At 42.2% G+C, this 24,873-nt stretch overlaps 2 protein-coding genes across 3 annotated transcripts in view; both read right to left on the bottom strand.

The window, feature by feature from the left end:
- SRPX (sushi repeat containing protein X-linked) overlaps positions 1-9,681 on the bottom strand; it is a 34,026-nt gene extending 24,345 nt beyond the window's left edge. For both annotated transcript variants that reach the window (XM_048494759.1, XM_048494760.1), the window contains exon 1: positions 9,486-9,681. In XM_048494759.1, coding sequence (XP_048350716.1) covers positions 9,486-9,555 — 70 coding nt within the window. In that variant the 5' untranslated portion in view covers positions 9,556-9,681. The remainder of the gene's footprint in view (positions 1-9,485) is intronic.
- A 3,546-nt stretch (positions 9,682-13,227) lies between these two features.
- RPGR (retinitis pigmentosa GTPase regulator) overlaps positions 13,228-24,873 on the bottom strand; it is a 44,573-nt gene continuing 32,927 nt past the window's right edge. The window contains exons 16-19 of the mRNA XM_048494084.1: positions 20,166-20,360; positions 19,437-19,476; positions 16,943-17,046; positions 13,228-13,872 (exon numbers count right to left, since the gene is read on the bottom strand). Coding sequence (XP_048350041.1) covers positions 13,648-13,872; positions 16,943-17,046; positions 19,437-19,476; positions 20,166-20,360 — 564 coding nt within the window. The 3' untranslated portion in view covers positions 13,228-13,647. The remainder of the gene's footprint in view (positions 13,873-16,942; positions 17,047-19,436; positions 19,477-20,165; positions 20,361-24,873) is intronic.

The raw sequence follows: 24,873 nt of genomic DNA, 5'->3' as shown, positions 1-24,873 counted from the left end.
ATGCATCACATTAAATAATCTCAGTGCTTAGGATCTTTCAGAATATTCAGTGCCACAAATAAATATGTAGTTTAACTGCCACTTTTCAATTGAATTAAGAAATTGTTTTGCCTCCAAATACAACCAGTCCTTGCACATCACACATCATCCAGTCTTATTTGAAGAATAACAATCCAGGAGAAGACTATTCAGAAATAATGAGTCTTCCCCCTTGCATTACTATTACTATTCATTACTATTGACAACACTTTCTCTATTATACTGTACAAAGAGATTCCATCAGAAATCGTATCTTTCACATAAGAGGATTCACAACAGTAATGATTATACAAGAACACAGATGATTAGAATAGAAGGGAAGAAAGGGGTAATGAAGTATTCTTTTTCAATGTTAGTGTTCATTTTAGGAGGTGTGAAGTATTAATAAAAGCATGGCTTTGATCCTAATTACACTTTTTTCCTCTATATATGTGTGTGTGCGCACGCACGTGCGCATGCGTGCATGGGGGTGACTTTAGCTGATTCCCCAGCTTCCCCAAAGTTGTTGCTGAATCACCAATCTCCAGGGGCAGGATTTGGGGGAGCACAGCAGGCTGCAGCAGAAGAGGGGAAACTGTAACGCTCCTTACCATGAGAACAGCTGCACTTGCATTGTATAGGATCCAAGCCTATGCTTAGAATCTTCTCACTACTAACAACAACCATATATACCTACAATTAGAGTTTTCTGAGAAGATTAGAGCTTTGGCACATCCTAGACATTTAGGTCCCACTTAATAAGCACAAGACTAAACTTTAGTGGCCTCTGAACATTACTCACTGTAAAAAAAAGTCTGAAGAATACATATCAGACCTTTGGAAACAGACCTTATTCATATGATATTTTTTTTTTAATTTAACTGCTTTATGTAGGTGGGTCATGAAGTACTGTAACCTTCATAGCAAAAGGATGGAATTTAGCAAAGAATGTTTATTGTGCCACTCAAAGCAATTTGACTATAGAGTAACTTCTCAAGGAGAAATAATGGCAGTTAAATCCTAGACTTTTAAAAAAAAACACAATTTGGCAGGGATCATTAGTTTGAGAATCCATTCCACTGAAAATAGAAATGGAAAATGTACATTGCGCAGCTTTAACCCTTTATTAAAAATATTATGAGCAGTTATGCTTGTCAGATACATATGAAATCAGATTATTTCAAAACATTTTTAGAAAATTAGGACTGGAAAAGAGAATTAAATGAAGCCCCACATAAAAGTCTTTATAAACAAAGGTTTATTATAAAAAAGAAAGAAAAAGAGGAAACACGTGGGAAACGGGGCAAAACAGAGGAAGGCACCCAGTAACACAGCCCAGACAAATAAAATCCATACAGGTAATCTAATTCAGCAAAGTACATGTTACCTAGCCTGTAGAAGGTTTTTCAGAACATGTGCAGAGTTCCTTGCAGTGACAAGAAACTGAAGAGGTTGTTAACCTCTACTCAGTTTTCAGTGGACCCCAGTTTACATTAAAGACAAGGGGAAATCCCAAATCTGTAGATATTGATGGTCAAGGGAACCGGACCTAAGATCAACTTTATTTCTGAGTGATGAACTGATTTTGCTAATCCTACACACAGCCCCATGACTGATGTCAGAAGCTACTGTAACCAATCAAAAAATTAAGGAATGATAATCCCCTCTCCCTTCAAGCATCTGGTAATAGCCTTGATCTTCTGTAACAAATAGGTGGTATGGCCAAAACTGGACTGTCCTTTGTAACAAAAAGAACATAAGAACATAAGAACAATCCAGCTGGATCAGACCAGAGTCCATCTAGTCCAGCTCTCTGCTACTCGCAGTGGCCCACCAGGTGCCTTTGGGAGTTCACATGTAGGATGTGAAAGCAATGGCCTGCTGCGGCTGTTGCTCCCGATCACCTGGTCTGTTAAGGCATTTGCAATCTCAGATCAAAGAGGATCAAAATTGGTAGCCATAAATCGACTTCTCCTCCATAAATCTGTCCAAGCCCCTTTTAAAGCTATCCAGGTTAGTGGCCATCAACACCTCCTGTGGCAGCATATTCCAAACACCAATCACAAGTTGCATGAAAAAATGTTTCCTTTTATTAGTCCTTATTCTCCCCCCCCCCCCCCCCAGCATTTTCAATGAATGCCCCCTGGTTCTAGTATTGTGAGAAAGAGAGAAAAAATTCTCTCTGTTAACATTTTCTATCCCATGCATAATTTTATAGACTTCAATCATATCCCCCCTCAGACGTCTCCTCTCCAAACTAAAAAGTCCTAAATGCTGCGGCCTCTCTTCATAAGGACGGTGCTCCAATCCTTCAATCATCCTCGTTGCCCTTCTCTGCACTTTTTCTATCTCTTCAATATCCTTTGTGAGATGTGGCGACCAGAACTGAACACAGTACTCCAAGTGCAGTCTCACCACTGCTTTATATAAGGGCATGACAATCTTTGCAGTTTTATTATCAATTCCTTTCCTAATTATCCCCAGCATAGAGTTTGCCTTTTTCATAGCTGCCATGCACTGAGTTGACATTCCCATGGAACTATCAACTAAGACGCCCAAATCCCTTTCCTGGCGTGTGACTGATAGCACTGACCCTTGTAGTGTGTATGTGAAGTTTATATTTTTTGCCCCTATGTGCATCATTTTACATTCTGCTACATTGAACTGCATTTGCCATTTCTTAGCCCACTCACCTAATTTATAAAGGTCTGCTTGGAGCTCTTCGCAATCCTTTGCAAGTCTTACCACCCTACATAATTTGGTAAACTTTTGCAAGCTTGGCCACCATGCTACCCACCCCTACTTCCAGGTCATTTATGAATAGGTTAAAGAGCACTGGTCCCAAAATGGATCATTAGGGGACACCACTCCCTACATCTCTCCATTATGAAAACTTCCCATTTACAGCCACCCTTTGCTTCCTGTTTCTCAACTAGTTTTTAATCCATAGGAGGGCTTCCCCTCTTATTCCTTGATTGCTGAGTTTTCTCAGTAGTCTCTGGTGAGGAACTTTGTCAAAAGCTTTTTGGAAATTCAAATAGACAATGTCCACTGGTTCCCCCTTATCCACATGCCTGTTTACACCCTCAAAGAACTCTAGTAAGTTTGTAAGACAGGACTTGCCTCTGCAAAAGCCATGCTGACTCTTCCTCAGCAGGTCTTGCTTTTCTATGTGTTTTATAATTTTATCTTTAACAATAGATTCTACTAATTTACCAGAAACAGATGTCAAACTGGCTGGCCTGCAATCAGCAATTTCATGCTTGAGCTGCTTAAGAACTCTTGGGTGAATGCAATCTGGGCCAGGGGATTTGATAGCTTTTAGTTTATCAATGACTGCCAGAACTTCTTTCTTGTCTACCACTATCTTCGCTAGTTCCTTGGATTCGCCTCCTAAGAAGCTTGGATCAGACCAGAGTCCATCTAGTCCAGCACTCTGCTACTTGCAGTGGCCCACCAGGTGCCTTTGGGAGCTCACGTGCAGGATGTGAAAGTACTGGCCTGCTGCTGCTGCTGCTCCTGAGCACCTGGTCTGCTAAGGCATTTGCAATCTCCGATCAAGGAGGATCAAGATTGGTAGCCAAAGATCAACTTCTCCTCCATAAATCTGTCCAAACCCCCTTTAAAGCTATACAGGTTAGCGGCCATCATCACCTCCTATGGCAACATATTTCAAACACCAATCACGCATTGCGTGAAGAAATGTTTCTTTTGATTAGTCCTAATTCTTCCCCCCAGCATTTCCAATGTATGACCCCTGGTTCTAGTATTGTGAGAAAGAGAGAAAAATTTCTCTCTGTTGACATTTTCTATCCCATGCATAATTTTATAGACTTCAATCATATCCCCCCTCAGACGTCTCCTCTCCAAACTAAAGAGTCCCAAACACTGCAGCCTCTCCTCATAGGGAAGGTGCTCCAATCCCTCAATCATCCTCGTTGCCCTTCTCTGCACTTTTTCTATCTCTTCAATATCCTTTGTGAGATGTGGCGACCAGAACTGAACACAGTACTCCAAGTGCAGTCTCACGAGTTAGCTTTATATAAGAGCGGTAACCAATCTTTGCAGTTTTATTTATCAGAATTCCTTTCCCTAAATTATCCACAGCATAGAGTTTGCCCTTTTTCCACAGCTGCCATGCATTGAGTTGACATTCCCATGGAACTCTCAGCTAAGACACTCAAATCCCGCTTTCACAATGTGCCATTGATTGCTTTTTTGGCCCCTGTAAGTGTGGCAATGGCAGAAGTTTGGATTTTTTGCCCCTATGTGCATCATTTTACATTTTGCTACGTTGAACTGCATTTGCCATTTCTTAGCCCACTCACCCTGTTTATCAAGGTCCACTTGGAGCTCGCGCAATCCTTTCGCGGTTCTCACCACCCTACACTTAATTTGGTATCATCCGCCAAACTTAGCCACCACGCTTTCACCCACCCCTGCTTCCAGGTCATTTATGAATTGGTTAAAGAGCACTTCAGATCCCAGATCACGGATCCATGGGGGGACACCACTCCCTACATCTCTCCATTGTGAGAACTTCCCATTTACACCCACTCTTTGCTTCCTGTTCCTCAACCATTTTTTACTCCATAGAAGGACTTCCCCTCTTATTCCTTCATTGCTGAGTTTTCTCAATAGTCTTTGGTGGGGAACTTTGTCAAAAGCCTTTTGGAAATCCAAGTAGACAATGTCCTTATCCACATGCCTGTTTACACCCTCAAAGAACTCTAGTAAGTTTGTAAGACAGGACTTGCCTCTGCAAAAGCCATGCTGACTCTTCCTCAACAGGTCTTGCTTTTCTACATGTTTAATAATTTTATCTTTAATGATAGATTCTACTAATTTACCAGGCATTTCAGATGTAAAGCTGAACTGAGCCTGCCGGAATTTCCTGGGTCCCCCCTAGATTACGCTTTCGCAAAGATTAGTGTGACGGTAAAGCTGTATCTTCCAGTCTTCAGGGATGGAGGCTGATTTCAGGGATAAGTTGCATAAGTGTGGCAGGATAGACCAATATGGAATGGAAATGAATGGGTTATAGATCCCAGATCTACATCAGGGGTCCCTGAGGTTTTTCAGCCTGCTGGCACTTTTGGAATTCTGGCATCGCATGGTGGGCACAGTCACAAAATGGCTGATTACCTTCAGTCCCCCTGTGAAGATTTTTGTTCTGTAGTGTTAGCTGCTGCCAAAGCAATGTTTTTAAAAACCTGCATAGCCAATCAGATCTCCAATGCTAGGCAAAATCCCCATGTTGCCCCACTCACTTTCTAAAATACTTGGGGGCACCAGAAAAGATGTTGGCATGTACAATGGCTCTCATGGGCACCACGTTAGAGACGCCTGCATTAGGTGGCTCTCTTGAGACCTAGTAAGAGTTTAGGGTTTCTCTTTTTAGGCCTCTTCCTACAGCAAGAGATCATGGAAGGAATATACAATCATAAACAACCATTACCCAAACTATCAAGAAGCTATAAGCCTAGAAATACAAAAGCAATGGTCATGGGAAACTGCATGGCATAATGCCAAAAATGAGGAAATACACTTACATATATGGGGGGGGGGGGAGGGACAACGGCGCAGGGACCTAAAAATAGCTCCATCATTCTTTGTGATGTCTTTGAAACTAAACAGAGAATAAGCCTCAACATGTGTTTTCAGTTATGAGGATACCACTAGAAATGTAATACCAAATAAATATCTGCCACAAAAAACTTTTTCAAGCTGATTTTCAGAGTATTTGAAGGTGAATAAAATATATATTATTTATTTGAAAATGCAAGATGCCATTCAAGAAAGCAACACCACAAAAAAAGTTAACTGACAACTTTTTTATTTCACTTTTAAACTTTTGTATCAAGTTTTTAAAGAAGCAACAATGCTCCAAATGTTTCATCCTTGCTGCACTACAAAGAAAATACTACATTTTGGATGCCACCCAGTTCCATACTGAGGAAATAGCTTGCATCCGTGGAAAATAAGGGATGTTAAATAACCACAGTCAAGCTTTTAAAAACACTAATATAGTAGAACTCAGAATAACTTGCTTCAGTAAATGCGTCCAAATGTTCCAAGTCAGCAAGGCTTCAAGGAATCTTTGAACAATGTAGTCAAAGTCTTTGAAATGGAAAACAATACCCCCCCCTCCAAAAAAAAAAAGCCAAAGAAGGTGACTGCAGGAAGCAGAGGGTACCAGGACAGCGTTGGGAGCTAGTGGAAAGATTAGTAAGTATCCAGAGGGCAGCAGAAAGGGAACGAATAGGAATATTTTGTAAGAAGGGTTTTCTGAGTTACAAGCATTTTGAAATAACAAAATCTCTTCCTAAACAATATTTGCAACTGAAGACTTCTGGCAGACAAGTAATGGCAATACAAGTAGGTCTACTCTATTTCAACCAGAATACATGAGAATAGGGGTTGAAGTAGGAATGAACATACATTGAAAAATGTGGAAGGTTCCCTTGAGCAGCAGTGTATCTTAGACAAAGCAAGAACCAGAACCATAAGATTTATCAGTAAAAGAATGGATCTAATTTACAGTTATTTCATGGTAATGAGGCAACAGCAATGAAAATACACAAGGAAGAGACATACATGAATTAGTAAGATAATAGGTGGGAATCATCTTCTCATGAAAGGGTCACTTTACCTCCTTCTCTTCTTGATTCATTGTTTAACCTCCATGAAGGCAAAGAAATGCTCCCAGTGTCTCTTTCCATCCCTGCCTAGATAGTTAAAATGCTTACTCTTCTTTTAGTATGTTAGTATGGAGTTCCTTAACAATAAAAGCAGAGGTGTAGCTAGGGGAAATGGAGCCCAGTGCAAAATCTGAGCCCCCCCCCCCCCCCGGTGTGGACGGCCTCCCCACGACCAAAGGCCACCCTCCCCCACTATGACCAAAGAACAATTTTTGAACCATGTCATCTCAAAGTCACAATCACATTATAGAACATGCCCCAACTCACAAATCTGAACACATGGCCCAACTCACAAATCTGGGCTCCCTAGTTGAAACAACATTGAAAGGGATGCTGTTTTTTGGGGGGGGGGGGGTGGTGGTGAAGGAATCCACTTTGAAACAGAATCACTTTTAATGTTGTTTAGACTAGAGAGCCCAGATTCTCCTTTTAAATCCACTTTAAAGGGAGAATCTGGGCTCCCTAGTTTAAACAACATTGAAAATGATGTTTCAGGGTAGATTCCCCACCCACCCCACGAACACCATTACTTTCAATGTTGGTTGTTGTGTGTTTTCCAGGCTGCGTGAACATGGTCTGGTAGATCTTGTTCCTAATGTTTCACCTGCATCTGTGGCTGGCATCTTCAGAGGTGTATCACAGAGAGAAGTCTGTTATACACTGTGTCCAGACTTTTCTTATTACAGACTCATCTCTGTGATACGCCTCTGAAGATGCCAGCCACAGATGCAGGCGAAACATTAGGAACAAGATCTACCAGACCACTGACACACGGCCAGAACACCCACAACAACCAGTTGAATCCATCTGTGTAAAGCCTTTGACAATTTTTTAAAATCTAGGGAGCCCAGATTCTCCCTTTAAATCCACTCAGAAGGGACCAGAAGGGACCAGAGCCTGGGGAAAATTTGAGTGTGCCTGTCAGGGAGCAATGTTTACGTTAGCAGTACCAAAATTTCAGGCTACTTTCAGAAGACTATCCTGATGATACCACCCAGGTTTAGTGAAGTTTGGTTCAAGGGGTCCAAAGTTATGGACCTTCAAAGGGAAGCCCCATCTACTATTAGCTCCCATTGAAAACAATGGGGGATGGGGCACCCCTTTTGGGGGTCCATAACTTTGGATCCCCTAAACCAAACTTCACCAAACCTGGCTGGTATCAGCAAGAGACTATCCTGCTGATACCACCCAGGTTTAGTGAAGTTTGGTTCAGGGGGTCCAAAGTTATGGACCCTCAAAGGGAAGCCCCATCTACTATTAGTTCCCATTGGAAACAATGGGGAATGGGGGCACCCTTTTGGGGGGGTCCATAACTTTGGACCCCCTGAACCAAACTTCACCAAACCTGATGATAACCTGAAATTTTGGTGCCACTAGTCTAAAAATTGCGTCCCCTGCAGGCCGACAAAGTAAAAACACTAAAATATTTTTTTAAATGCATTTTTGAGGTTTGGGCTGAGTTTTTATCCTTCATATGGGAATCCCTGCCCCCTCCACTGGCAACAGAAATGAAGCCTCACGTGTAGATTAGCCCTGCCATTTATTTAAAAGTGACAGTGGACAGGTACAAAAAGAGGGTCTTGTGGGGGATCACTAAAGGCAAGGCCTTTTTGCAGCATACAAGGCATCCAAACAGTGTGAACACTATAGGCATGTATGATTATATGAATTATACACACCACTTAAAACATACCAACACTTGAATATCCAGAGCCAAACAGACACTAGTGGTCCGTGTAAAAAGCCTGCCTGTTGAAGCATTCCTTCTGTGTCTTATCACATATTAAACATGCTTACTAGGTGATTTGGCCCATTGAAGTGCAAATTTACCATAACTCTGGAAGGCACTGTGGTCTAACTCACATGACATGTTATTTTAACCAGAGGCGTATCTAAGGAAAACGTAGGCCAGTGCAAAATCTGAATCCCCTCCCCCCCCCATGGCCCTCCCCCCCCCATCACCAAACAACTTTTTTCCCACCAGGTCTTAAAGTCAGTGTATGGACCTGGGAGGAAGGAAGAGGTGAGTGGGGGCGATTTTCCGCCCCCCCCCCACGTGACTAAATGGCCATAACCAGGGGACACTTGACCCCATATGTCCCCCTGGGTGATACATTCCTGATTTTAATCCTATTCACATGCTGCAATAAACACACGTACACAACCTGCATATACATGTAGTATACATCTGTTTGTAAAAAGAGCTAACGTTTGTCCATTTTACAAATAAAATGAAGAACCAATGCTTGGATAAATATGTGAAGTTAACATGCAAGCATAAATGGACTGTAACTTGAGAATTACTAACACACAAAGAAAATTCCAAGTATACACTGTTCACGGATTGTACATGTGTACACTTTGACATATGAAACAGCGCTAGAGTTACAAAATGCATAAAACACTTACCTGTGTCAAATATTTTCCTGTGGCCATCATCATACCATATAATGGGTTGGGGAGCCAATAGGCACACAACACAGGCTTTTAGAGCGGGTCTTCCGAAGCTGTTCTGCAGTTTTAAAGGCCACTATCTCCGTTTGGCACAGGCCTCCCAGAAGCTCCTTTATTTAAGGGATGCGCCGTTTACCAAAGTATTCACATTTCCGTCCCCACAAGGAACATACTGACCGTATTTTGTAATCCCCCTGACAGAGACCGAGTCACCAGCCCAACAGCTTCCCTTATGCTTTTATCTTATAAAAAGTTTTGATCAGGCTGCCTCCCTGCTCCCGGCTTTCCACCGCCCCCCTTGGCACCCTCTACCTTGATATGCGAGGCTGAAGCGCGCGCCCACCGCCAGCAGAAGGGCGAAGCAAACGGAGGGGCTCCTCATGTTTCACCGCTGAGGCGCCGTGCTCGTGCTAAGCTAGATCCAGGAGCAGGCAGAAGTCGGGGCAAGGCGGAGAAACCTACTCCAAGCCGACGTCGAGGCTACCCCTGGAAAACTCCTCCCTCTCCTCGTCTTCCCGCCACTGGAACGCATTGCAGCTCTCCCACGTCCCCTCTCCACACTCTCCCCACCCACCCAGGGCACAGGACTCCAAGCGGAGTTGCAGGCTGCTCTGAGGGGTCCTGGTGGCTCTGCGGGTGGTTTCGTAAGGGAACCACAGCCCACTCGTCATAGGCTTCGTTTGCAGTTGCAAACTGCTGGCTTATTTTCTCATTTTGGAGCCGTTCGAATACTTCATTGAGAAATGAGGCAAAAAACCCCGGAGCGTTCAACCCCCCTCCCCCACCCCACCCCGGTCCGGCGGCTGGCCTCCTCTCTTCCCTTCCACCCCGGTCCCCTTCCCTCGCTTGCAAACCAAACGCAGCTCCCAGAGAGACAGCTCACTCCATCCCGTGGAGACTCGGAGGTTTCAACCCTTTTGGAAGAGCCAGACTTGACCTACTGCTACTTAAGCACCATTCTGGCTCTGCACAAGCAAGGCGGAGGAATGCTCTCTTCTTTTTCCAGAAAAAAAAATACCAGTGCTGAGCGGAAGGAAAGTTTAAGAAACGTTTAACGACCTGCACGCATTAGTACAATGGTAAACCAATAATGATATTTTTAAAGTTACCGCAGTACACCCCCAGCACTCCAAAATCCAAACCAGAAGAGACAGTAACGGAGATAAAGACTCAATTCTTTTTGATAAAATACTAGGTGTAGTTGTGGGAAATGGAATATTATTTTGGTATATTATCTCACTCTTCCTCCAGGGAACTAGGGGTAGTGTATATGGCTCTCCTCTCTCTTGACTTATGTGTGTGTAAAGGGCCATCAAGTGGTTCCAACTTATGGCAGGGCGTTATGGCGTTAACCCCCCCCCCCCATGTCTTATGAGCCTTGCTTGGAACCATGGCTTTCTTTATAGTCAATCCATCTCATGATGGGTCTTTTCCTGCTGCCTTCAACTGTTCCTAGTATTATTTTCTTTTCCAATGACTTATATTCTCATTCTATGGCCCAAATACTATAGCAGTGATGGCGAACCTATGGCACGGGTGCCAGAGGTGGCACTCAGAGCCCTCTCTGTGGGCACGCACAAATAGAATTCGTCATGTGGGGGGAAAATCATCCCTCCCCCCCCACACACACACATTTGGTTGGCCTGGGCCGCTGGGCTCGATTATTAGCATGAAACCTAAGACCTAGTTTTGGGGAAGCAGTGTAGGTAACCCTGTTAAGCACTGTTAAACCCCACTGATTTTCATGCGAAGAACTAAAGCACGAACCTTTACCTGAGAGTAAGCTCGGTTGCTGGCAATGGGGCTTGCTTCTGAGTAAACCCTCCTAGGGTCGTGAGTCACTCGTTGGAAGAGTTGCACGGTGGCTTCAAAGCAAGCCAACAACTACCACCAAGCTTACTCCCGAGTAACGCACGCCTCAGAGCCAACCATTTTTTCTAAACTAAAACCTCAGTATTCAGGTTAAATTGCCGCGTTGGCACTTTGTGATAAATAAGTGGGTTTTGGGTTGCAGTTTGGGCACTCGGTCTCGAAAAGGTTCGCCATCACTGTACTATAGCCTTAGTTTAGTCATTTTAACTTCTAGGAACAGTTCAGGCTTGATTTGATCTAGAATCTATTTATATGGTTTTGTTTTCATTTTTTGGTCATCCACGGTATCCATAACACTCTCTTCCAACACATTTCAAAGGAACCTACTTTCTTCCACCACATATCCAGAGGCAAAGTGGGGGTTGAAGCCAAGTAAGGTTGGCTCCACTCCTGGCCACACTTCTGGAATGTCCCTGCTACACATACGGTGGCGTGGAGGTGCTGACGTGGTGCTCTGTGTCGCATCCAGGTGTGGGCCCCAGTGACTGCCCACCAGCAAATTTGCCAGTGCCCCAGGGTAAGTTCCCTGGGGAAGGCATTTCCAATAGCATAAGGCCACGCTGCTTCCTGACAGCAATTCCCACCCTCCTAGATTGGGCGGTAAACCCTGCTCCACCCACAACATGCCTGATGTTGCCCAAATGTACTGCATTACATTGGACCAATGTTGGACAGGCTGGTGCATCTCAGCATGTCTAGCATCTCATCCACCAGTATAGAGCTTACCTGCCATTCTAAGCCATCAGAGACAGTGCTTAGCATTGCACTGTTTGTGATTGTACAACGTACACTTTAAAGTAATTAATTTAGTCAACTTAATTTTACATCCATACGCCTAGCTGAGGGCAGAGGCATAGATAGGAAAAATGGAGCCTGGTGCAAAAATTGACCCCCCCCCCCCCCCCCCCGCACGGTTACTGTGAAGCTGGAATCCACTCCCAAACAGCATCACTACCAATGGTGTTTAAACTAGGGAGCCCAGACTCTCCTTTTAAATCCACCATAAAGCGAGAATCTGGGGTCCCCATTTAAAACAGTATTGAAAGTGATGCTGTTTTGGGGTGGTTTCTCCCTAATCCTGAAACAGCATCACATTAAATGTTTAAATGTTCCGTTTAAGTCCATGCCGAAGGGGCTGGATTTAAAAGGAGAATCTGGAGAAATTTGGAGGGTGCCTGCTGTCAGGGGTGCAATTGTTAAGCTAGCAGCACCAAAATTTCAGAGTATCTTTAGGAGACTCTCCTGATGATACCACCCAGGTTTGGTGAAGTTTGGTTCAGGGGGTCCAAAGTTATGGACCCTCAAAGGTGTAGCCCCCATCTCCTATTAGCTCCCATTGGAAACAATGGGGGATAGGGGGTACCCCCTTTGAGAGTCCCTAACTTTGGACCTCCTGAAACAAAGTTCACCAAACCTGGGTGGTCACCAGGAGAATCTCCCGAAAAATCCCTGAAATTTTGGTGCTTCTAGCCTAAAAAGTGCGCCTCCTGCAGGCCAAAAAGTAAAAAAACCTAAAAAATACAAAAACCCCCACAAATGAACTTGAATTTTTTGCGGGGGGGCCCCAGGCGCACGCCCGGTGCAACGCACCCCCCCGGTAGCTATGCCTCTGGCTGAGGGATGTTATATGTGATAGGTGTATCGGTGATAACATTTCAGAGACATACCTCTTCAGTGCATTCAACAACATTTCTTGGTTTTAGAAATATTTTCTGTGCAGGTTTTTTCTTTCAAATACTTATTTAAGGAACTGTCCTGTAGTGTAGTCAATTGCCTAATAAAGGTTAGTTGAAGTTGAAGCATAATTCCACTGACTTATATGGGGCTTTGTCACACACACACCCTATTTGTATAGGTATCAGTAGTACAAATATGCTGGCTGAGAGTGAGGGTCATGGTAGTGTTAAAGGTGATATTACTCCCAGGCTTTGTTGAAACTATTGCTTAGTTGGAGTCATAGTTAGACCATGCTAACTTTTCTTCCTGAAGTGACAAAACACTTCAATATTTATTAATTTTATTGCTTCTTTTATGAAAGGCAAACATGCTAGAGAATAAACATTTCAAATAACCATTCCTCTGTTTCTCTTGCTGAACCAAGAGTATTTACAATGTATATTTACAGTTATAGATTCAAAAGATAAAGTTGTTCAGGAAAACTTATAAAATGGCTTAATTTCGCTTTTGACATATAAAAATATATTTTTATTAAAACACTGAGAATTAAGGCCACAACATTTCAGTAAGACTGTGATAAGCATATTGTTGCAATATCTAAACTTTGAAGACAAATAAATACTAGAGAGTTGGTCCACAATCAGAGGTGGATTCCGCATGGGCCAAAAACAGCAGTGCGAAAACAGTGTGAAAATGGTGTCAACCCTTTTACAGTGTTTCAAACCATTTTACACCGTTTTCACACTGCTGTTTTTGGCCCATGCGGAATCCGCCAAAGTATATTAATACAAACATGCTAATTTTAGAGGGGGGACTATAATCATTATGCACATACATTATTGTTTTCAAGTATAAATTGCAGTCTTTCCTTGCAAAACGAGTCACTTCTGTCATCACACATACGCAAACTTCATACACTTCAGTACTAGAGTATTACACACGTGGAGGATGTCTTTCTACCCTGATTTGTGGATGACATTTCCTTCTGATTTTGCTCAGTATGGTTTTGGTTTTCATCTTGACTATCTTTGTGAGGTAGGCCTGCTTGATTTCCAGTTTCCTCTTCACTCTGAGGTAGCTTTTCAATGCTGCTTTCATTACAGCTGTGTGCATTCTTCTGCCTCAAAGACTTTAGTTTAAAGAGAGAAAACTAAAACACAAAGACATAATATTGAAAAAACTGAGGTCTGTGTATATGCATTACTTTAGAAGGAAATATCCTAAAGAACATTACACATATTTATCTACACATATGTAAAGAGTTCATATATATCTGATTGCTTGGAATCATAATTGAGTGAGTTTAGGGGGACACTTCTTAGTGTGTAGAAGATCAGTTATTAAAATAACATAACTATGCTTAGGATTGAAGTCAACAGAAGTAGGATAAAAGAGAAACATTCCTAATTAGTTATTGAAACAGACAACAAAAGATTGTGCAACTGTATAATAATTGCTACCAGATGTTTACAACATCCAAATAGACTGCAAAACATTTACAGCCACAGAAATGCAGTGATATTCAAGCCAAAGGTTATTCTGCTTTCAGAAGAAAAACTTACTTGACATATAACACACTGTTGTAAATGTATTCTACCTAAATAAAAGCAGTATAAAAGAAACTTTAAATGTCTGAAAAAAATCTTTAAATCTTTGGAATCCTAGATCACACAACCAGGTCAGATAATGTTTATAACTTCTTATCTGAGGCCGTTTCTGCACAGCGTCGTTGGGGGTTGGGTCGGCGCATCCCACGCTGACCCAACCCCCCTGGGACCGTTCGCACGAATGGTCCCAGAAACAGCCGGGACGACAGCGCCGCAGAGCGCCGTCGCCCGGCTGACCCGGCATGTCTCCAGCCGTCCAGCGCGTCACTGAGGCCTGGAGACACGCCCCCCGGCTTTGCATGACTGCTCCAGCGTCACAGGGCAGGGGGCCGTGTCCCCAGGACTCGGCGATGCGCCGGCCGGCCGGAGACAAGGCAAGTAAAGGGGGGAGGGGGGAGGGCACCTTGGAGCCGCTGCCGTTTGCACGGCAGCGGCTCCAAGCTGCCGTTTTCCAGAAACCTCGCTCCCCAAGCAAGGTCGGAAAATGGCAGCTTCGCGCCGGTTGGGTGGCGCGGCTGCAAAGCCGCTGCGCCCCCTGTGCGAATGGCTCCCTGGGGACGGCGTTTTTGCCGTCCCCAGGGCGCCATTAACCGCCCGTGCGGAAAGGGCCTGAGTTTCTAATGGACAAGGAACAATTCAAATTTGCATTATTGTAGTACAACCCTTCCCAGACATCACTATTTCAGTTCACAGGAAGGTGACAGCGAAAAACAGAATTGAGCAAAAGCTCCTTCAACATGTCAAAGACACTGAAGCGCCTTCCAGGCATGCTTCAAGAGGCTCTAAGGTGGTTTTTTTTAAATATACCGAAGAGAATTTTGATTTCTCTCTGAAGTCATATATTCTAGAAAGAGCTGTATCATGTGTTATTTCTGAATGTTTGAAGACACTGTTTTACAAGAATGCAGCAAAGAGTCTAACAATGCTGAGTTGCACTATGAATCATATGTGCAAGGATATTTGCAATTTGGATCATTCCACATTCCCACTGTAGTGCTCTTAAGAGCCAAACTACACGTTATGTTTTCCCTAGTTCCTGTTCACTCATACCTGGGCTGCAGTGAGGAGTGGTGGTGGTGGAAGAAACTGCCCTCATCCTCTGTCAGCAGTGCTTACACTGGCACACAAATTTCCTTTGGCTGCTTAGTTCCCCTACCTCCCTGCAATTCACATGGATTTTTATTCAAGTGTAATCCTATAACCTGCAGCATCATCTTGGCAGCAGAGTGCTGTATTCAACATGGAAGAAATCCCAGCAATTTTACAAACTAGCATCTAGATTCTTAGAAGTAATATTGGGTTAAGTAACCCACAATGGAAGCTTCCTATAGAATTATTTAGTATAGACACATTGAAAACAGATCCAAAGCACACATAGGAACCATAATTTGGGTTTTTAAAAAAATTTCAGCATAGCCAAAGGATTTTAAAAACCTATTTATTTTCACTGTAGTCAAAACCATACCGCTTTAATTCTAAAAAGCATTTGTATAGAGGAAACCATTTGTTCCCCTTTTGCATTTTTTTTGCCAGGTTTTGGAACATCCAACTATGTTCAAATGTGCGAACAAAAGGGTGGTATAAGTCCAAGGGCCAGGACACAGCACTCCCAGCCCTAAACCCTGGGATGGAGCCAATGCCAGGAATGTCCTTGCCTGCCCCCCATCAGGATATCAGTGCAGGCCCACCGCAACCTAGACTTCTGGGTTTTGCAACGTGAGGCTGAGGGATGGGTGGCCAATGGAGCATCTGTCCTAGTGCAGGGCCACACTACTCCCAAAAGCCGCCCCCCCCCCGGATTGAATGGGGCTATAACAGGGGTAGGGAACCTTTAACACTCAAAGAGCCGTTTGGACCCGTTTTCCATGGGAAAAGAAAACACTTGGAGCCGCAAATAATTTTTGACATTTAAAATAAAGATAACACTATATATATAGGGGGGGTTTTTAACCTTTTACTCCGCTCATTCTGAGAAGCGCATGGATGCGCCCGCCCTGCTGCCTGCAGGGCAGGCAAGGATGAAGCCGGCGGCTCGGCCTTGCCGGCCGCCGGGAAAACGCCCGCCCTGCTCCAACAGGGCGGGCGAGAGGGGAAGCCCGCAGCGCGGCCTAGCCGACCGTGGGCAGTTGGTGCGCCCGCCCTGCTGCCTGTAGGACGGGCAAGGATGGGGCCAGCGGCTCAGCTCGTGGAGCCACAGTGCAAGGGCAGAAGAGCCGCATGCGGCTCTTGAGCCGCAGGTTCCCTACCCTTGGGCTATAAGCATGATAGGTCAGTTGTTTTTAGAAAAGTGAAGGCAGCCATATGAAAAAGATAGGACTCAGCTCCAATTTTAAAATCTACAAAATAACTTCTTGCATCATTCATTCAGAGAACGACTGTAGAGTCTTATTTTTGTCATTATGGAGATGACATTTATACAAGGACAGATTTCCATACTTTAGCATTAATTAACCAAAAATGCAGAATGGGAATTTCTTCATGAACTAAAATTTAGAAAGAAAGATGTGGGAAACCTTTGAAGGAAAGTTCTTTACATGATCCTAGGTGTGTCAGATACTAATAATAGTTTTCTCATTTTCTGTTGTCAAGTTATACATGATTTTTTTATTGTACCGTTTTCCTCTTCCCCAGTAGTCTTTCATATGTGCTGTCAGCTTTATTGTCTGTAACTGCTCCTGAAGAACTGTTCATGGCACAAACCTCTGCATTCTCACCCTCTAAAAACAACATGATACATTAGAAGATATGTTTTAAAGTATTTAAAACACAACCACAAAGATACAATAATAAAGCCCGAGGGATATTGGGTTACACTGAAATTACAGAGTCAGATTTAAAAAATGTTAGTGTTATTTAGCACATAACTATTTTAAGTTGTTGTTTTTTAAATTGGGCTTTAGATGCTTCTGATGGAAGAATGGATTTAAATAATGATGACTATGTCAAGTGCTTGGCTTAGCCATTTTAGAGGCATTAGAAGGCAGAACCTGCTCAGTAAGGAGGCGGCACGTGACTTACTGCAGCTGCCATTTGCCGCCAGGGGAGGGGGGCAGCATCACGTTCCTCTGCCTCTTCTGGCCGGGGCGGGCCCGTCCTTCAGTGATGAGGCCAGCATGGCCTCGCTTGCTGATTGGCTGGGGGGTGACGCCAGGTTGCAGGGCCTTGGCGTCAGCCGCCCAGACCGCCTCTTCCCCTTTTAAGCAAGGGACAGGCCACGTGCGGCCCCTCTTTCGCCCCGCCGCTGAGATCGTCCCACCCACCTCTCCCCTTTCTTTTCAGGGGTACAGAGGCTATTGTTCTTGCTTTCTCCTTGTCATAGCCACTGTCGATTTGCGCATGGGGGACTGATCTTGCCTGGGGAAGCTGCTTGCTTGCCCCCTTTGGGAACCTCCATATGAGGTTGGGGTGGAGCAAGCCTGGGGTCTGGCAGCCCTGCTTGGGTTGAGACAGCTTGTGCCTCCCCTCAGCAAATGGGGAATGCTTCAGAATGCGGCCCTCCGCCCGTCTGGAATTCCCCCCTTCATTGCTGCCCTCCGTTTAACTCAAGGGTGAGTTCATTTTCCACAAACAGCGGGTTTGAGGAAAGCTGCTTTGGGTCAGCCTGCCTGGCTGCCCAGCCGCTGGATCAGACCCCCATGCTGCGCCACGCTCTTCTGTCTTTCTGCCAATAAACGCTATGGCTATGGCCAATTTTATTACCACAAATAAAGTGTCTATGTATATTTCAATAAGTTGTGTGTTTGTTAACATGGCAATCATCCCTCCCTCTGGGGGCAAGGTTTCTGAGCTCTTTGTATAATAGAAAATAACTTTATTCTGCATTAGTTGGAGCACCTCCAGATGGCAAAGAGAACAAAGTTGGCATATAGCAGGGGTCAGATGAACTAAAAGAACATACCATATGTGAAAGCAATACAGACTTACCCAATGATTTTATTGGGTAATCACTGATTTTGTGTATAGCCCCTTGTATTCTGCCTGCTAGTCATGCAATGCTTCCAACATAATAAATCTTAATATTCTTTATAGAACAGAACATATATCAAGCACACGGAACATAACAGCCCTACTGGATAGGATTAGTGATGCATCTGGTCCAACATCAGCTTCACACAGCTGACAAACAGCTGCCACGGAGAACCAAAAAACAGCACAGGGGCCAATGCTGCTTCCTAGCCCTGGTATTCAGAAGGTTGCTGACTCAGAACGTCTTGACTAGCAGCCACTGATGAACTTATTTTCCATGCATCTCTGCTCATACTCATCACCACATCTACTAATAGTAAAGTCCACAGTTTGTCTTCATGGTTTTAAAAATCTGCTTCTCAAATTCTCTTATTTCTTTCATTCTTAGAAACAGTTTGAATAACAAGTAGAACAAAGCTTCCTGCAACTGGCTGCAATTCTAGGCAGTTAATATAGTTGACTTTAACAGTGTTTTGCTTCTCGTTCTAATTTAAAATTGGCAGTGATCAATTCTTTTTCTGATGCAAAGCAGACCACAATGACAACGTGGCAAGGGCAGAGGGGCATGTCATTTTTTTCTGCATTCAATGTAAAATTAAGGGCATCAGACCAATATAATCAAGACTTTAACACAAACCCTAAAGCTCTGTTATACCGAGTCCAATCATGAGTCTATCATCGTCAGTAATGTCTACTCTCACTGGCCTTTCAGGGTCTCAGGACTCTTTCATTTTAAAAGGAGATGCTGAGAGTTGAACCTGGGACCTTCTGCCTAGGTTTTTTCAACATTAATGCTGCCAAAATACAATTTCACTTTAACATTTATGCCACTGAAGCAAAGCAAAGAAGATACATCCCACAGTTGAAAGAAAAAAAAAAGAGGAACTCAAGAAGTGCATTACAAAGTGGTTGCGTGAAACAATTGCCCACAGACCCTATCAGATACCATGATGTCGAGCTGTATCATACAAGCTGAGGTGGAGCTGCACAAGCCCAGATACCTGTGGTTTAGAACAGTTTCGGATCCAGAAAGAGCTGTCTGATATTTGTTGAAAGGAAACCCATCTAGCTATTTAGTATTTCATAAAACAAAGATGAGTTAGTTAAAAGTCAAAAGGTAAATTAGCATAATTGTTCCCACCTTGCTGAGTTATTTCTCCTTCTGGAGTGGCCATTTCTTTCTACAAATCAAATATACAAGAAAGTGTAACCTTATCAAATTCATGAAGACATAAATGTTTCATTGTGGCACATCAGTGGCTTACATCCAAGAATGCACAAACAGAAACATAATGGACAGTTCTGCTTTAAGAAGATCTTTTGCAACACCCACTGCTTTTCTCCATATATATTACAGTGCCCAGAAACGGACTGAACACAAGTGGAAATGCAGGTAGGGATGCAATACATCTGACTTAGCACAAACAGCAACCATGTTTTTTCTTGCATTACCACTTGCACAAGAGCTGTAGCAAAAGTGAACATTTGGGGCTGAATCCAACCCTATTTTTTATAGAAAATATTTTAACTTGTTCAAAGAAAATTAAATGTCCAATCTTGTTTTTAAATAATTAGAATGACTTAAGTTCAAATCTTCAAAACAGTAACACCACCATTTGTCACTGCTACAGCAAAATAATATTGTCTGAAAGGCTGAAAATATATTTCAAAATATGTTTCAGCAAATTAAAATTGAGAGATTCTAGTGGCACAGTTTACTTTATATCCCAAAAATTCATCTATAAGGTTTTATTTGGATCACAGACCTACAAAGCTGCTGCTTAATTCTGGGATGTGACAACCAGTGACTGGATAAAAGGATAGTCACCTCTGATTCTTAAGAAGCACTTACTGAGAATAAATGACTTACCTTTATGGTTTCCACAGTCGCTTGATTCCTTTCTGTGCTGTCAGGTGATTTTCTGCTCTGTCCCTCACTTCTGGATGCTTGATCATAAAATTCTGCTGCATCTTCTTCCACCTCTTCCTTGTCTGTTTCTTTTTCATCAGAGTCTTCATCTTCACCACCACTACTACTCTCTTCTGAATCCGATGAATCTGGATCCTATGATATTAGCGGAGAGATGTTTTATAGCCTAAATTCAGCAGAATTAAGGAAAGGTTCATAAATTCCACATCAACATTTTCCACTGGTCAGAAATTGTTAACAGAACCTTGCAATTTTTATAAAAAAAAGAAACAGAAGTTAATCATCATATGGCACATTTATATCTGACTTCATCAATGATATTAGAGTAGACCGGAACCATGAAGTTATAGCATGAATGGCTTCTCCATCTTGGCAGTGGTAGTGGGGATGGCGTCAGAGATAACTTCATCTCGGCAGATGCAAGGATGGTTCCCCCAGCCATCTGCAGATTTGACACAAGGACAACTTCCCAAGCTGCCTGCAACTTCCCAGAACTGCCTGAAATTTATTTACCTGGGTGGCAGGGTGGGTGGTGGAGAGAGTTGCAGCATTGTCTGTGCCTGCACAGACAACATTATTGTTTTCTTTTCTTTTTTTGGGGGGGGGGGAGGGATTTAAATCCTCCATTTTTAAAAAGTTTCCAGAGTTTTCTGCAAACAAGTGCAGATCTGCTTTTTGTGAGGATGGGCCCAATCCAGATATTTAAGTAACTGCAGATTGGCCCACACTTGACTTTTGAAATATAATATGTACCCAGCATGCTGTTAAACCTTAAAGGAAAGTGGTCAAATAAATACAAAGGATTTTCAACTAAATTTGTGTACAGCTATCAACTCAGGGACATATGAAAAAGTTTTGAACAGAAGCTACCGGTATGAGGAAAATGATTACGATTGCAAAGAAAGCAATCAACAAGATTTGTATCCTATAATCATAACTCTATTGAAATTGTTCAAAGTGAATACAATGTCTTTGTATTTTAGTGCAAATAAAATTTCCTGTGATTTCAGAAACAAAAACAATAAACATTCTTTCTCATATGATTACACAACTATAAGACAATATTATACATTCAGTAGTTCTATTGATATATAAATTTAGGGCACTGGCAAAACTGAATTATGTAACATACTTTTGAGAACCTCAATCCAAGGGATTCTCAGGATGAGCCAGCAATACACAAAACTACAAAATCCTGGGGTATGCATCCTCACACCTCTTTAACTGTGTAACTCTGTTACTAACCATGTGATGAACTGGTGGGGGCTTCTCAGCTGCTAAACCCTCTCAGTTTTCACAGGTATCCAGACTCATGATTTCATCTGCTAATTGGATGGAAAGCATCTCCACTGTTCTTGTCTTTGTTGACTAGAGGAGAGTCAGAACAGAAACTGCCTCCTCCTAGCACCTGGGTTCCTATCTCAGTTGCAAAAGGTCACAACTTGCTGAATCTCAAGAAACAGCTCAGTTATTTTTCTATTTAAACTTTTCTGTTGAAAGCCTGAAGCCTGAACCAATGTGTAAGAGAACAAGTAATTGCATGTGGGGACTCAGTTTCTTGATACATACTAATAAAATAACAAACTAATACTTAATGGAAATGGCCATATTGAGACTATGGAACATTATTTGTTGTAGTCACTGTAAAGATCTGAGGCAGAAATATTTTGGGCAGTTTTGTTTTATACATTTTATTCTTTGCAAAGTTTAACTCCGTTTCTATTATCAGTTATCTGACTTGTAGCTAAGTTCTTGTGGGTGATAATTCAATATAAAAGGGATTAATTTCTTTTGGGGATTATATTAGTATGATGTTGCTTGTGGCCAGCGGGCCATTAAAAATATAATTTAAGTAAGTAATATGCCTGAGTCTTAATATTTAATGAAATTGCGAACTTTGCATTGCCAAAGCTAAAATCAGATATAATTTCATTAAAACAATTATTACGCCATGGCAGTCATTTTCAAGAAACTTTGATAATGGGTGATGAATTGGATTTTACTGTGGTTAATAGACCTTACTTGCAATTGTACTCTATGTTGAATATTCCAAGGATAATCATGCTTGTCTTCAGAACAGATGAAATCATACTTACTTGATGTGTACATAAAACCTGAGTTCTGGCTGCTGGAGATCTATGCATATGATTGTGAAAAGGATGCTGCAGTTCTCAGTCAGGAGCAACAACTTGATAGAATTTAAAGCTCTACTCCACAGGTGCCAAACTCGCTGGCCTCCATGTATTCATGAACTACAATTCCCATCAGCCCTTGCCAGTATAGCCAATGCTCATGTTGGGAGGGACCGATGGGAATTGTAGTTCATGAACATCTGGAGGGCCACAAGTTTTGTCTTTTTCCCCTTTAAATTTAAAATCTCTGCTTGGGACAGCAAGGAAGCTCTTCTTAGGCCTTACCATTTGGGCCCTTCTTTTCAATCTCTTCAAAATTCCAGAGTATCAGGGTTCATGAGAAAATTTAGGGAAAGCAACAGATATGAGGCATCCAAAATTCACCAGCCATCTGACATCTTTTCCCTTTTATTACATAGCAATGTGTAATAGTTATATTGAACCAACAGAGATGTTTACTGAAGGCAGAATATTTACATTATTATTATTATTATTATTATTATTATTATTATTATTATTATTATTAATTGGGTTTATAAAACCTACTTCCCTCCCTCAAGTGGGCTCAGGGCGGTGGACAACATAAGTAGAGCACAATATCAGATTAAATACAATAAATATAGATTAAAACGGCTCTAGTAAAAATAAACCCTACCCCATTTAAAATGCAGCATAAATTAACTCAGGATGGCGCCTGCTATCAATTCCCACTAAACCCCAGAGGGGAAGGAGTGGCAGGATCTCCATGATGTTATAAAGGAGAAAGGAAGAAGGAGAGGGAGCCCCTATCAATGGCTAGACAGGGAATGGATGTGGAACAAAAACACATAAAAGTGAATCTAAATTTTTCTAGTATACACACTTCACACAAGACTAAAGCTATCAAATTACTTTCTGCTGTGCAGCTCCTGGAAAGCTGAGGTCTCCCTTTTACAGCCACAGCATACATGTTAAGATGATCTATTATGAAACCAAGCAAGACTACCACAAAAACAATGGCCTTTAAAAAACAACAACCAGTGCTCACAGTAACCCTCTCCCATCTTGTCCACTGTTGATTGATAAAATAACACATAATGGGGTCTCTACATTCTCCAGGGAACCTTGTCAAAGAGATCTCACTCAACAAGCTTGTCCTGTCTTTCATTTTGCCAGGTCACATTAAGGCAGTTTTCTTCTCCTGTGTTTTTCTGAATATTTGGGTGACAAAAGAACTTCTCAGATGAAAGAAAGCTTGGCTTAAGATAGCTATCCTGGCTGTTAATACTTTTGAGGGAATGGGAATGTATGATGAATCCTTCAGAATTATCATCCATTAAATCTAATCCTGTTTGTGATGACTGTAGAAGTATACTATCTCTAGATATACTACCTCTTCCTCACATGAACATCATGCATATGAATCTACCTCTCAAGGTAGATATCCACAAAGTATATCATCTATCAAAAGGGAAAGGGCAGGAAAGTTGTGACCAAGGAGATCCAGCATATCATCTAAAATGGTACAAAAATGTGACAAGGAAAAGAAAGATCTAAAAAAGTCTTTTAAAAAGCACGACACAAATGTATCTCTCATTGTGATGATACCTTGCATTTGACAACATTCATCTTGCCTTTTAAATATTGAGGGATTGAAGGATATATATTGAATCAAGAACATGATGTGGCGTGCAAAAGAGGGCTATAAGAAAGGAATCTATTCTTTAAACGAGCTTAAACATGCAATGTTATCTGCTCTTTAGTAATGTTTTCAGTTGCTTTGATTCTAAAGAGACTAAGATGCAGAGAAAAGACACACATCTGCAAGCCAGAACTACATGTGCAATCACTTGCAGTTTTATTATTCCGCTGCCCAAATATCAAGCAAATCTGAGCAACTAGTTCTTTCTTCTCTATCTCAAGTTCCTCAAGATCATTAGGGTTTCAGGTACAAGTCTTTCAAATCACCTACTACTTGGTCCTCTTTACCATTTATAAATGCCAGGGATTGAACCTGGGAACTTCTTCAGCAAAACAGAGACTCTTCCACTAAGACACAGCCCCTCCCTTCATCAAACACCTAGTAGAATACACCTGCAATTCTGGTTGCATAGTAATAGCATGTTACTATTACAGTAAGACAGAGGAACTGAAGAATCCTTTAAAGGATGCTTTCTTTAGATAATTTGAAGGAGTTCACAAAATTGAGATATCTGGCTGGTAAAACCAATTCCACACATTTCCAAAAATATCACTCTACCATTTTATCAAAATAATGCATCATCATTCAAAAAACAACTAAACAGGAACACATTCATTGCACAAGCTTCCTGACGATTTAAAAACGATACTTTGTGTTGGTGAGCTCATGTGGTGGAGTTTTGGGACTAGACCCAGTGTGGCCTATAAGGGGGAACAAACATATTACTGGATTTCCATTATAATCACCTAATTGTTTTTAAAACTTTCGTTGAAAACAGTGAGAAAGCAGTGAGTTAATAAGATGCTGTCACTGCTATATTTGTTTTGAATTTAAT

Source organism: Sphaerodactylus townsendi, linkage group LG04 (genome assembly GCF_021028975.2).
Source record: "Sphaerodactylus townsendi isolate TG3544 linkage group LG04, MPM_Stown_v2.3, whole genome shotgun sequence".
Taxonomy (NCBI): Eukaryota; Metazoa; Chordata; class Lepidosauria; order Squamata; family Sphaerodactylidae; genus Sphaerodactylus; species Sphaerodactylus townsendi.
This window is presented reverse-complemented; position numbering and strand designations above follow the sequence as displayed.